This window comes from Rhinoderma darwinii, chromosome 1 (assembly GCF_050947455.1).
Source record: "Rhinoderma darwinii isolate aRhiDar2 chromosome 1, aRhiDar2.hap1, whole genome shotgun sequence".
In the NCBI taxonomy this organism is placed as follows: Eukaryota; Metazoa; Chordata; class Amphibia; order Anura; family Rhinodermatidae; genus Rhinoderma; species Rhinoderma darwinii.
In genome coordinates this window covers 90,521,410-90,533,732 of record NC_134687.1, presented here as the reverse complement: position 1 = coordinate 90,533,732, position 12,323 = coordinate 90,521,410, and the positions used below count along the sequence as shown (strand labels likewise).

At 43.5% G+C, this 12,323-nt stretch overlaps 1 protein-coding gene across 3 annotated transcripts in view; it reads right to left on the bottom strand.

Moving 5' to 3' along the window:
* Positions 1-10,788: 10,788 nt before the first annotated feature.
* CENPU (centromere protein U) overlaps positions 10,789-12,323 on the bottom strand; it is a 57,913-nt gene continuing 56,378 nt past the window's right edge. For all 3 annotated transcript variants that reach the window (XM_075860189.1, XM_075860190.1, XM_075860191.1), the window contains exon 14: positions 10,789-11,653. In XM_075860189.1, the coding sequence (XP_075716304.1) occupies positions 11,528-11,653 (126 nt within the window). In that variant the 3' untranslated portion in view covers positions 10,789-11,527. The remainder of the gene's footprint in view (positions 11,654-12,323) is intronic.

Below are 12,323 nucleotides of genomic sequence, written 5' to 3'. Positions count from 1 at the left end.
TAAGATGTTCTAGGTATGTGTCCCCCTACTGTAGTTCGCTGGCTCAGTATTGGAGAGGGGGCTAGAAAACAAGGAGTCAAAAGCAGATCCTACCCGTTTACAGGGAGTGATACTAGTGCCAATCCTTGCAAGAGCGCAGTGTCCCCGGCCCATGTATGACAAGCAGAGCGCTGGAGAATAGGATCAGCCCCTTCTTCATATAGTAAGTTGTTGCGAGCAGTCACGTGACGGCCATGTACAAAACAGCAGACCGGACACTAATAAAATAAAAAATGACGGCTGGGAGGGTTGGGACAAAGTGGACTGTGTCCCTGCCAAAAGCTACCTAGAAAAGGAGTGTGCCCCACCTGGAACAAATGTGTGTGAATAATACAGGATGAAGGGATCCCATGGGCTGATCAGCTTGTGAGTGAGAGAATACGTGACCCAGTTGATGACCCAGGAAAGTGAACTACCGAGCAGGAACGTGAAGTTCTGCCCACTCTAGAATCTTGAAGGCTGCCGCCAAACTCCGGGTCCCGCTTTGAGGTAGGTGACTGCCATGATGTTATCTGTCTGGACTCGCACCAGACTACCGGTCAGAAGAGACATTCGGTTAGTGAAATAAAGGAAGATAACTCTCAGTTGAAGGCCAGATTCACACGTACGTGGGGAAACTCAGATGTGAAAGATGTGATGTTTTTCACGTCCGAGGTGCCCCTGTGCCTGTTCCATTTTCACAGATCACCATAGACTTGAGACTTGAAACAACGGCCGTGTGAACGGTCCCATTGAAATTCATATGACCGTGTGACGGCAGTTGTTTTAACTGAATTCCTAAGATGTTGATGGGAGACTGGCTGTCTACTGGTGGAACCAAAGGCCCTGAGCCGTGAGATTTCGGGAGACATCTCTCCAACCCCGAAGGCTGACATTCACTGAGAGGACCTGCCAACAGAGAAGGAGAGAAGAATGGCCCTGAGGGGAAGAAAGCTACAAGAGAAGAGACTGGCAGGCATTAAAGGGCAGAAGGTTTCAGCGGTCCAGTGAATCCTGAGAGCAGTTCCACCAAGAGATGAATGCCCTTTGAAGTGGACGAGCTTGAATCCGGGCAAAGGGAATCGCCTAGATGTAGGCTACCATGGTGCCCAGATCCTTCATACAAAAGTGGTTAGAGATCAGAGTGCTCCGTTGCAGGGCACTGACCCCATGTTGCAGGGTGGACACCTTCCTTGGAGGAAGGGACACTCAGGCAGAGTCAGAGGCTAACACCATTTCCAGGAAGATAAATCTCTGACAAGTAGTCAGACAGGACTTGGACTTGTTGACAATCGATCCAAAGCAAGCCAGGGGATTCAGAGTGATTTGTAGACTGGCCGGATTGTCCCCGCGGGGACGGTTACTTGATAAGGATATCGTCCAGATGGGGGACAGCCGAAATACCCTTTGGAACGAAAAAGAGCCATGACCACAGAGAGAATCTTTGTGAAGAACCAGGGAGCCGCTGACAGGCCCAATGGAAGTGCCACAAACTGGTAGTGGTGAGAAAGAACCACAACGTGCAGGTACTGTGGCGCTGGGGAGACAGACAAATGGGGAGGTGTGGTACGCGTCATAGATGTCTGACGATTGAAAAGCCCCCTGTTGCATGGTGGCGATCACCCACTGGAGGAACTCCATGCGAAATCTGTCCTATTTGGGGACAACAAAAAGATTTGAGTAGAACTAGTGGGACTCCTGGTCTGGAGGAACGGGAACAACGGCACCTTGACCCAAGAAAAATTTTAGTGCTTGAAAAAGGAAGAGCCTTTTGGGTGGAAGGCATACAAACTCGAAATTGACCCTGAGGAAAGAGCCAGACATTCTTGAGTAGAAGTCTGTCCCCCACCCGAGTGGGGTTCGCCTTCAGGCAGAAGTGTTCTTTCCTCCTGCAGGAGTAACGGGCTTGAAGGAAGGTCCCTTCTTGGGAGTCCTGGAGGGACTGCTGACTGGATGACCATGGTCCAAGGAATCTGTGAAAGGAATCTGTCAAAGTCCCGGTTACCTGGTGTTAGGAGCATGGCGAGTGTTAGTTTAAGGCAAATGAGTGTTCTTTACGACTGTGGCTTCTGAGAAGAACCCATCCAGGTGGGCTCCAAAGAGACGGGCACCATGAAAAGGAAGAGCCGTCAAGGAGCGCGTAGAAGCAGTGTCGGCGGACCAGCACTTCAGCCATGCCATTTAGCGACTAGGGAAAAGGTTGCGCAAGCCACAAGGCGCACCACATCCAGGAACGCATTGCAGGGATACGTGGTAGCCTCTGACAGCTGTTGAGAAAGATTGACTAGATCTTCAGTAGGTGCTCCTGAGATGAGGCTATTGTGGAGTTGGAAAAGCCACTCAGAGACTCTGTTGACCCATGCAGAACCAAAACTTGGCGCCAAGATGAGCCACCGGTCCAAAGGATCGCGAAATGAGACAGAGTCTGCCATAGGGAGCATAATGGTCTTGGGAAGACAGTGGGCCAGAGGATCCACCACTGGAAATGTAGCCCATTTGGAAGAAACATCCTCTGGGAATGGAAGAATGAGGTCCAGGCGAAATTCTTATATGGATGTTTCCATTCCTTTGGTAATTCTCTTTTCCAGCTCCGAGAGGGAGTGGATGGGTTGTAAGATCGCCTCTGGCGACAGTAAGTGAGGGAGATGGGTCCCTGTCATTAACATGTAAGGTGTCTCTGACTGTAGGGATCAGACTATTTACTGCAGAGGATAGCTTGAAGGAATGCTCCTCATCCAGCTCCAAGTTGGAATATGGTAGCTTACTCTTGGACAAGGCGAATCAAGATGCCCAACATGGACTGGGTGGCATTGAAGCGTTCCTCAACAACCCTGGAAAGGGAGTTTGTCCATAGCGGTTTAGTATCCGCACTAGGCGTGGGCATGGCTGGGGGTGAATGAGATTGAGCCACAGGGTGAACATCCACAGATGCTTGGCCAGGAAGCTGACATGCAACGGACAGATGAATAGGTTGACCACGAGACATTGTGGCTAAAAAGAGAACAGGCAAAATGAGTTAGCCAAGGCAGTAGTCTGGATGATTGTCCTCTGGTTTCTGACATGGCAGTAAAGGGGTCACCAAGTTCCCAAGTACCTTGGGAAAGAATTAGTGACTATGAGTCCACTTAATACTGCAAGGAAAAAATGTGAATCTCTAAAAAGGGGTAATGGCCGTCTGAGGGTATCTAGATCTGTTAGGTAAATGCTCCCCTACTAAATCTGAGTGTGCTGGAGGAGGGATCGGGCGGTAGTGTACACTACTCACCTATCCAAAAGTCCACTTTATCCCCAGTATGTAGAACCAGTAGGGAAGTCCCCTCTGTGTGCCAACTGTGATGAGGTGTGACACAAGTGGGCTGTCAAGGGGAACAACCCTTTGGCTGGTGGGCAAGAGAGGAGCTTGCGCTCTTGACCCCCTCGTCTTCAGTATAACAGGAGGACAACAGTGCAATAAAACACTGAGTGCCCACACTGTTAGGAAAAGTAGAGGGAAGCATTGGCCTGCCTGTTACTCCGCGAGAAGAGAAAAAGATATAAACGAACATAACAAAAAAACAAGACAGCCATGTTGTACAAGCAGGGGTGTCTGCTTCTTATTAAAAAATAAGCAAAGACTGACGAGCTCAGTGCCCGTAGGAGGGGTTTAAACTGTAGGAAGAGTCAACACCTATACCCATGGTATATGCTGGGTATATTCATATTCTATGCATAGGTTTTTAGCGTACGAAAACCACCCAGTGCACTAGATGCCCCAGTCGTTGAGGGGCTATAATAATGAGTTGCCCATAACTTGCAATTAGATATGTGTGGTTTTGTTCAGACAGCAGTAGTTTTCTCAGGTGCTCGAAATCGGGTCCCAACCCAGTTGTAGATAGAAAGACTTGTATTCGGCACACATTTGGAATATTTTAGCGTAGATTTCAATTTTTTCTTTTTTCAATGTATGCCAGTGGCTACATGTGCAATGTTTCGGTCATGAGACCTTCGTCGGGCACTAAAGAAACATATATAGGTGATTATAGCATATTATAGAGATTCCATACAAAAATACAGGATGTGTAATACATAGACTGCATTGAAGAAGATATATACAAAGAAACAGGTACAATGTTGGGTAATAAAAAAGGAAGGAACGGTGTCAAGCATCCTGAGACCGTAAGCGCATCAAGTGAAGTATAGGTCATATTATGAAGACACAATGTGTTATGTATGTGTAGCTGCAAATACATGTAGGTATATAATATTGAATTAATCTGCTCCATCTAAATGTGGTCTTTCAGGGTCAACAGGTGGGTCTTGATAGTACCCATGGGTCTGGGGTGTCGATGTACCAATTGTATGTGCACCATGAGGGTGGATGTGGGTGTCCGCGGGAAGTAGTTATCTAGGAGGCAGTTAAGGGAATACGTCAATATCTTTAGTAAAAGGACTACAAGATACACTCATACGAAACATATGAGAAACGCCAAATGTAGGTAGGATGGACCAGGGATGAACTCTAAGGTCGGATACATGCACGATAAAATGATACATACATACATACATAGAAGTACTGAGTAGTAAATGGAACGACAATGAAAAAACGATGCATTTTGAGATGGATAATAGAGTCCACAGATGGCAAGAAGGGTTCACGGCATCACGACAACATCGCAGAGGACCATACCAGTCATCGGGATCATCACAGTCCGGATGAGGCGGAGAAGGGTCAGATTACCAGTATCCTGGCTATCAAAATCAAGGCAGACATCATTTTTTTAGACCAACGCAGAGGCAGACGCCCAAGAAGAGGACGAGGAGTGGTGGGATTAGAAGACACAAATCGATCGATGGCAACGAGGTCTGAGGTATGACTCACACCTCACAATCACTGGTAGTGAACATCTCCTCGAAATCCCTAGGCCTCAGAACTTCTTCTGCTTCAAAAAGGTCTATCCTTCTGCCCCACTTACAGATATGATCTATTCCAGTTGGATATGGATCTGAAACACTTCTTCAGAACTCTACACCTACGGGTCTTTTTCTCCAACAAGGGGGAAACCCGAAGACTAGAGGACCCCATGATTACAAAAGTGACCCCTATGGTCACCTCCTGAGGAACAGGAGTTTGTTCACTCCCCCTAAGAACTCACCCCCACTTGAGACATTTGTTGGACTGGTCCACAGAGATGTGGAGGCATTCCGCCATGATTTTGGCCTAGGCCTTTTTAAATGCCAGCACAATCAAAGCAACATTGATAGGCAGGCACTACTTTCCCTTACAGGCGATAGCAGACTTTGAAGAAAAGAAAAAAAATGCTCCTATATACGGGCGCTCAGGTGTGAATAGGATATTTCTTCCACGAAATAGTCAGTTGTAAAACAACGATTTTATTTGAAATACAGATAAAACAATAAATAGGCTGTACTGCAACGCGTTTCGTGGAAGAAATATCTTATTCACACCTGAGCGCCCGTATATGGGAGCATGTTTTTCTTCTTCAAAGTCTGCTTCACTTTAAAACCACGAGGAAGAGAATTCCCAAGATGAATTCACTCGATGCGGTTATGGCTCCAGAGGCAAGCACAGTGTGACTAAGCCTGAAAGGGTACAAGTATCTACAAACTACAAAGTTAAGTTGTGCTAGCGATACTGCACAACTCACTAAGGTGAGCTCTATTCCATCTGGTACTAAATGCATTTTTTGATCTGAACGTTATCAACTTAGAGGAGCGCCGTTCTCTCTCTTTTTTGTCTTTTTACAGGCGATAGAGATCTGATAATTAAACCAGCAGACAAGGGTGGCGCCATAGTTGTCATGGATAGAGTCACCTACATGGAGGAAGCCAATAGACAACTTCTAGACAGGACAGTCTATAAATCTATCAGTCACGACCCCACAAGTAAAATCATGACTAAAGTCATTAACATACTAAACAAGCACATGGCTAAGGGCACCATAGACCAAGAAACAGTCTCGTTCTTAACCAATAGACACCCAGTAACACCAGTGTTCTACATCCTTCCTAAAATTCATAAAAGACTTGACAAGCCCACCGGCAGTCCAATAGTTGCGTCCACTGACTATCTTTTCACCTCTCTCAAAATTCCTTGAAAAACTACTAACACCTCTGGTCAAAACAACTAAATCTTTTCTTCTTGACACCTCAGCATTTCTAACATCCATCAGAACACATGACAAACTACCGGTTGGTACCATACTAGCCACATTTGATGTCTGTAGACTTTACACATCTATCCTAGCCACATTTGATGTCTGTAGACTTTACACATCTATCCAGCAAGGGTATAAGAGCAGTATATGATATGCTTACTAATGCTGACATACATCCAGACATCATGAACCTTTGTGAAGATCTTCTCAATGTCATATTGACTGAAAACTACTTCCTTTTTGAAGATACCTTTTACATACAACTACAGGGCACGGCAATGGATTCCAATGTGGCCCCTCCCTACGCCAACTGCTACATGGCCTTTTTCGAGGAACACTTCATCTATCCCAACACCATTTTTAAAAAACATGCCCGTCTATGGAAAAGATACATTGATGATATCTTCTGTCTTTGGGATGGCCCCCCCCCCCCCCGATAGCCTTCAAAACTTTGCAGCTTATCTAAACAGTGTCTGGCCTGAGTTGCAATTTACCCTTAGCCACAACATGTCCAAAATAAGTTTACTAGATACAATAGTCGAGAAGGATGAACACGGTAAACTCAATACAGACCTTTATACCAAAGAGACGGATAAAAATGGCCTCCTTCATTATTCAAGTTGCCATCCCTTAGCAACTAAAAATTCCCTACCGAGATCACAATATACACGGGTCAACCGCATTGTAGATAATCCATCTGTACGCAATCGCAGGATTAACAACATGACGACTAAATTCCTTGAAAGAGGTTACCCTGAAAAGGTCCTACATGCAGCACAATTACCAAACACCCCCACACCAGGGAAAAACCAAAACGCATCCCTTTCATTCATGTATATCACCCATGCGCATACAAAATTCATCACATTATTAGGAAACACTGGCCCCTACTTAGGGAGGACTACCCGCAAATCACAGAATTTAAATCCCCCATCTTACCATGCTCTAAAAAAAAATAAAAAAATCTCAGAGACAAAATTGGCAGCGCAGACATCGGATCATCCAAAAAAACATCCAGACAAACATTCCTGAATACACCCAAGATGGGTAAATTTCCATGCAGATCGTGTTTACAATGCTCACACATCATCAAGGGAGATAAAATCCATCATCCTCTATCCGGCCAGAACATCTCGATACGAGACCATTTTAATTGCAATACCAATTATGTTATCTACATGATCAAATGTCCCTGTGGTTTAGCATATGTAGGGGAAACCACCCAACGGATCAAAGAGAGGATTGGTCAGCATAAGTCAAATATACGCTGTGGCAAAACGCTACTACCCATTCCCGCACACGTTTCAAAATACAAACATAACATTTCACAGTTAATGTTCCAAATGATCGAACATGTTCCAGCACCTAGAAGAGGGGGTCATAAAATCAAACAACTCAAACGCCGGGAAGCGTTCTGGATACACAAACTCCAGACCCTGGAACCAAAGGGTCTTAACAGGGAGTACGAGATTAACAGTTTTCTCTAAATACATCCACCAGAATATGTTGATTGTACATCTGCGACGCTTGTATTAACGTATAGTACTCTGATGGATTATTACTTTACTGTATCTGAATGTAAATGACATATGAAGCATAATAATCTGTATTTTCTCCCCATCTCAGACCCGCTGAACCTCTGAGCCTTTCTGTACCACAAGGGGGACTGCTTTCACGACGATCGGACCTATTCATTATTGACACTGTATCCTTTATATAATAGGGCATACTAGAGCCAACCAATCTTTATCCTGTCTCCACTCTCTAATTTTACTCCACTATACTCTAATAGGTTAACCATCTGTCATATTTTCAGTATGATTTTACCAAATTTTCAATCATCAAATTTCCCTATTTAAAAATATCTCCTCCAAGTTTCACTGGGTCTTGATAAAACATGCATCATTTTTCTACACACTCATATTACCTTATTTTCATCCTGCATCGCCGCTTCTGTAACAAAAAGGCGAGTCTCTGGTCTGCATCACACGTCACCTTGACAACGCCGGCCCAGATGACGCTCTGTGCGCGCATGCGTTCCACGCCTCCCACTGTGGAACGCACGGCCATCTTGGCGAGCGTTCCAAAGCAAAAGTGCCGACGCCACACATGACGTCCCCACGAGTATAGGCGCCATATTCCCTACCTGCAGGGTATATATGGCAGGACCTAACTAGGGAATACTAGCGTCATAGAGAGCGGTGAGCCGCCAATTCTATCATAGCAGCGCCAGCATAATCGCTAAACTAGTCCCCAGTACGGCTCAGGTATGTCTAAACCTTATTTAATAGCATCTAATAGAGTTTTCTTAATCTCAAAATGCATATTTTTTCATTGTCGTTCCATTTACTACTCAGTACTTCGATGTATGTATCATTTTATCGTGCATGTATCTGACCTTAAGAGTCCATCCCTGTTCTGTCCTACCTACATTTGGCGTTTCTCATATGTTTCGTATGAGTGTATCTTGTAGTCCTTTTACTAAAGATATTGACGTATTCCCTTAAAGAGGCTCTGTCACCAGATTTTGCAACCCCTATCTGCTATTGCAGCAGATCGGCGCTGCAATGTAGATTACAGTAACGTTTTTATTTTTTAAAAACGAGCATTTTTGGCCAAGTTATGACCATTTTCGTATTTATGCAAATGAGGCTTGCAAAAGTACAACTGGGCGTGTTGAAAAGTAAAAGTACAACTGGGCGTGTATTATGTGCGTACATCGGGGCGTGTTTACTACTTTTACTAGCTGGGCGTTGTGCATAGAAGTATCATCCACTTCTCTTCACAACGCCCAGCTTCTGGCAGTGCAGACACAGCAGTGTTCTCCAGAGATCACGCTGTGTCGTCACTCTCAGGTCCTGCATCGTGTCAGACGAGCGAGGACACATCGACACCAGAGGCTACAGTTGATTCTGCAGCAGCATCAGCGTTTGCAGGTAAGTCGATGTAGCTACTTACCTGCAAATGCTGATGCTGCTGCAGAATCATCTGTAGCCTCTGGTGCCGACACGATGCAGGACCTGTGAGTGACGTCACAGATCTGCACTGCCAGAAGCTGGGCGTTCTGAAGAGAAGTGGATGATACTTCTCATCAGAAAGCCCAGCTAGTAAAAGTAGTAAACACGCCCCGATGTACACACATAATACACGCCCAGTTGTACTTTTACTTTTCAACACGCCCAGTTGTACTTTTGCAAGCCTCATTTGCATAAATACGAAAATGGTCATAACTTGGCCAAAAATGCTCGTTTTTTTAAAATAAAAACGTTACTGTAATCTACATTGAAACGCCTATCTGCTGCAATAGCAGATAGGGGCTGCAAAATCTGGTGACAGAGCCTCTTTAATGAGGCTCTGTCACCACATCATAAGTGGCCTATATTGTACATGATGTGATCGGCGCTGTAATGTAGATTACGGCAGTTTTTTATTTAAAAAAACGATCATTTTCGACTGAGTTATGACTTATATTAGCTTTATGTCCTATGATTTACAGTACAGCAGGTGTAGGCTCGCGAGATTACGCTGTAAACTGTCATTTACAGCGAGATCTCGCTGTGCTGTGCATCACAGAGAAGTGCAGAGAAGTGGTCAGGATTCTGAATACACATCACGTCCTGGCTGGAGGTAATGTATATTCATTGTCAGGACACTGTAGTAACGTTATAGTGTGTTTATGTGACTGCACATAGTGATATAACTATATCGCTATGTGCTTTATAAATGAATGGAGAGAAGTGTATGACGCTGATTGGTCAGCGTCATACACTTCTCTCCACAACGCCCACTTGGCCAAAACGTAAAACACGCCCAGTTGTCCATTGAGAAACTCATTAGCATAAAGCTAATATAGGTCATAACTCCGTCAAAATGATTGTTTTTCTAAATAAAACACACTGCTGTAATCTACATTACAGCGCCGATCACATCATGTAGAATATAGTATATGCACTTATAATGTGGTGACAGAGCCTCGATAACTACTTTCTGCGGACACCCACATCCACCCTCATTGTGCACATACAATTGGTACATCGACACCCCAGGCCTATGGGTACTATCAAGACCCACCTGTTGACCCTGAAAGACCACATTTAGATGGAGCAGATTAATTCAATATTATATACCTACATGTATTTGCAGCTACACATACATAACACATTGTGTCTTAATAATATGACCTATACTTCACTTGATGCGCTTACGGTCTCAGAATGCTTGACACCGTTCCTTCCTTTTTTATTACCCAACATTGTACCTGTTTCTTTGAATATATCTTCTTCAATGCAGTCTATGTATTACACATCCTGTATTTTTGTATGGGATCTCTATAATATGCTATAATCACCTATGTATGTTTCTTTAGTGCCCGACGAAGGTCTCACGACCGAAACATTGCACATGTAGCCACTGGCATATATTGAAAAAAGAAAAAATGTAAATAAATCTACGCTAAAATATTCCAAATGTGTGCCGAATGCAATTCTTTCTATTTGCATTTAGTTATGTTCATATGTGTTACATTTGTGATGCGGTGGTTTTAATTGCTTTTACATACTTATTCACTCAAAAGCGTACATTTATTTGCAGATGTATTTTCACAAAGAAAGAAAAATTGTCAAATGACAGCTTGTTTTATTGAGTAGCAAAACATTAAAGTTTACTTGAATATAAGTTAAAACCAAAGATTCTAGGATATATACATGCACCTATAAAACTGACAATGTAATAATGAATTATATGATAACTAGTTGTTCCGATAAAATGTCTGTCCTTAGGCCTCATGCACACGACCGTAGCCGTGTGCACGGCCGTGATTTTCGGGTCGGCCTGCTGCGGACTGTCAGCCGCGGGCCGCCCGCAAATCGTAGGACATGCACATGGCCGCCGTCATTGTTTTCAATGAGCCCGGACCGCAGAAGACGGCTGTAATAGGACATGCCCGTTCTTTCTGCGGTGCGGGTTCCCGGGCCGTGCAAAGACCGCAAAAACTACGGTCGTGTGTATGGCCCCATAGAAATGAATGGGGCCGCAATTCTCCCGTGGATTTTCGGGGGAATTGCGGCCGCAAAAACACGTTCGTGTGAATGGGGCCTTAGATTTTGGAATTTTTACAATCTGTGAATTATAGGGTCACAAGCATTTACTGATACAACTTTCTTGTTACATTTACATCTACAAGTCTGCTATATTAGATCTATTAGCACCCTGCTAATCTACCTATCTTGTACAGCAGGTAAAACAGGATCGGTTTTATATATGTATAACTCACTTAGTATGATGAAAAATATGTAACACTGCATCTCATAATAACAAATTAAGTCTGCAACATAAAGAAGAGCGAAGGCCACTCTCTAGGCATCTTCTTTCTCTTGGTCAATAAAAGACTGAAGCTGTTTATTCACAATACGAAAATGCTGCTCAGCTTTCATAATATTCTCTGCTTCCAGACACATTGCTGGTAGACTGGACGTCCCATACTGCAAAAATTATTTACCAAAATTAGTTTAATCAGCAAAAAATAAGAACAAGTTTGCATACAATAAAATATATATACATACACACACACACATATATATATATATATATATACAGTCCAATTATACATGAACATAGGACTCCAACAAACCTATAAGTTAGGCCATGTGCACGTTACCAGAGGATTAATCAATTCCTCAACTTGAGTATAAAGAAAACATATAGCAAAGTAACGGCACCAGGACTTCAGAGTAGATGAAACAGGGTGGATTTATTCACCTCAAGTGAGCGACGTTTCGGTTCGTCACAGAAACTCTCTCAAGTCATCACATACATACATACATACATACATACATACATACATACACACACAATTCTGTAAAAAAGTATTTGTCCCTCACCCGATTTCTTCTATTTTTGCTAATTTGTCACATTTAAATGTTTCAGATCATCCAACTAATTTTAGTATATTAAAAAATAAGAGAACACGAGTAAAACACAAAATGCAGGTTTTATATAATCATTCCAATTACTGAGGACAAATATTTATTAAAAACCTATAATCACCCATGTGAGAAAGTAATTGTCCCCCTAATCCTAATAACTGGTTGTGCCACCCTTGGCAGTAACAACTGCAATCAAACGTTTGCAATAACTTGCGCTAAATCTTTT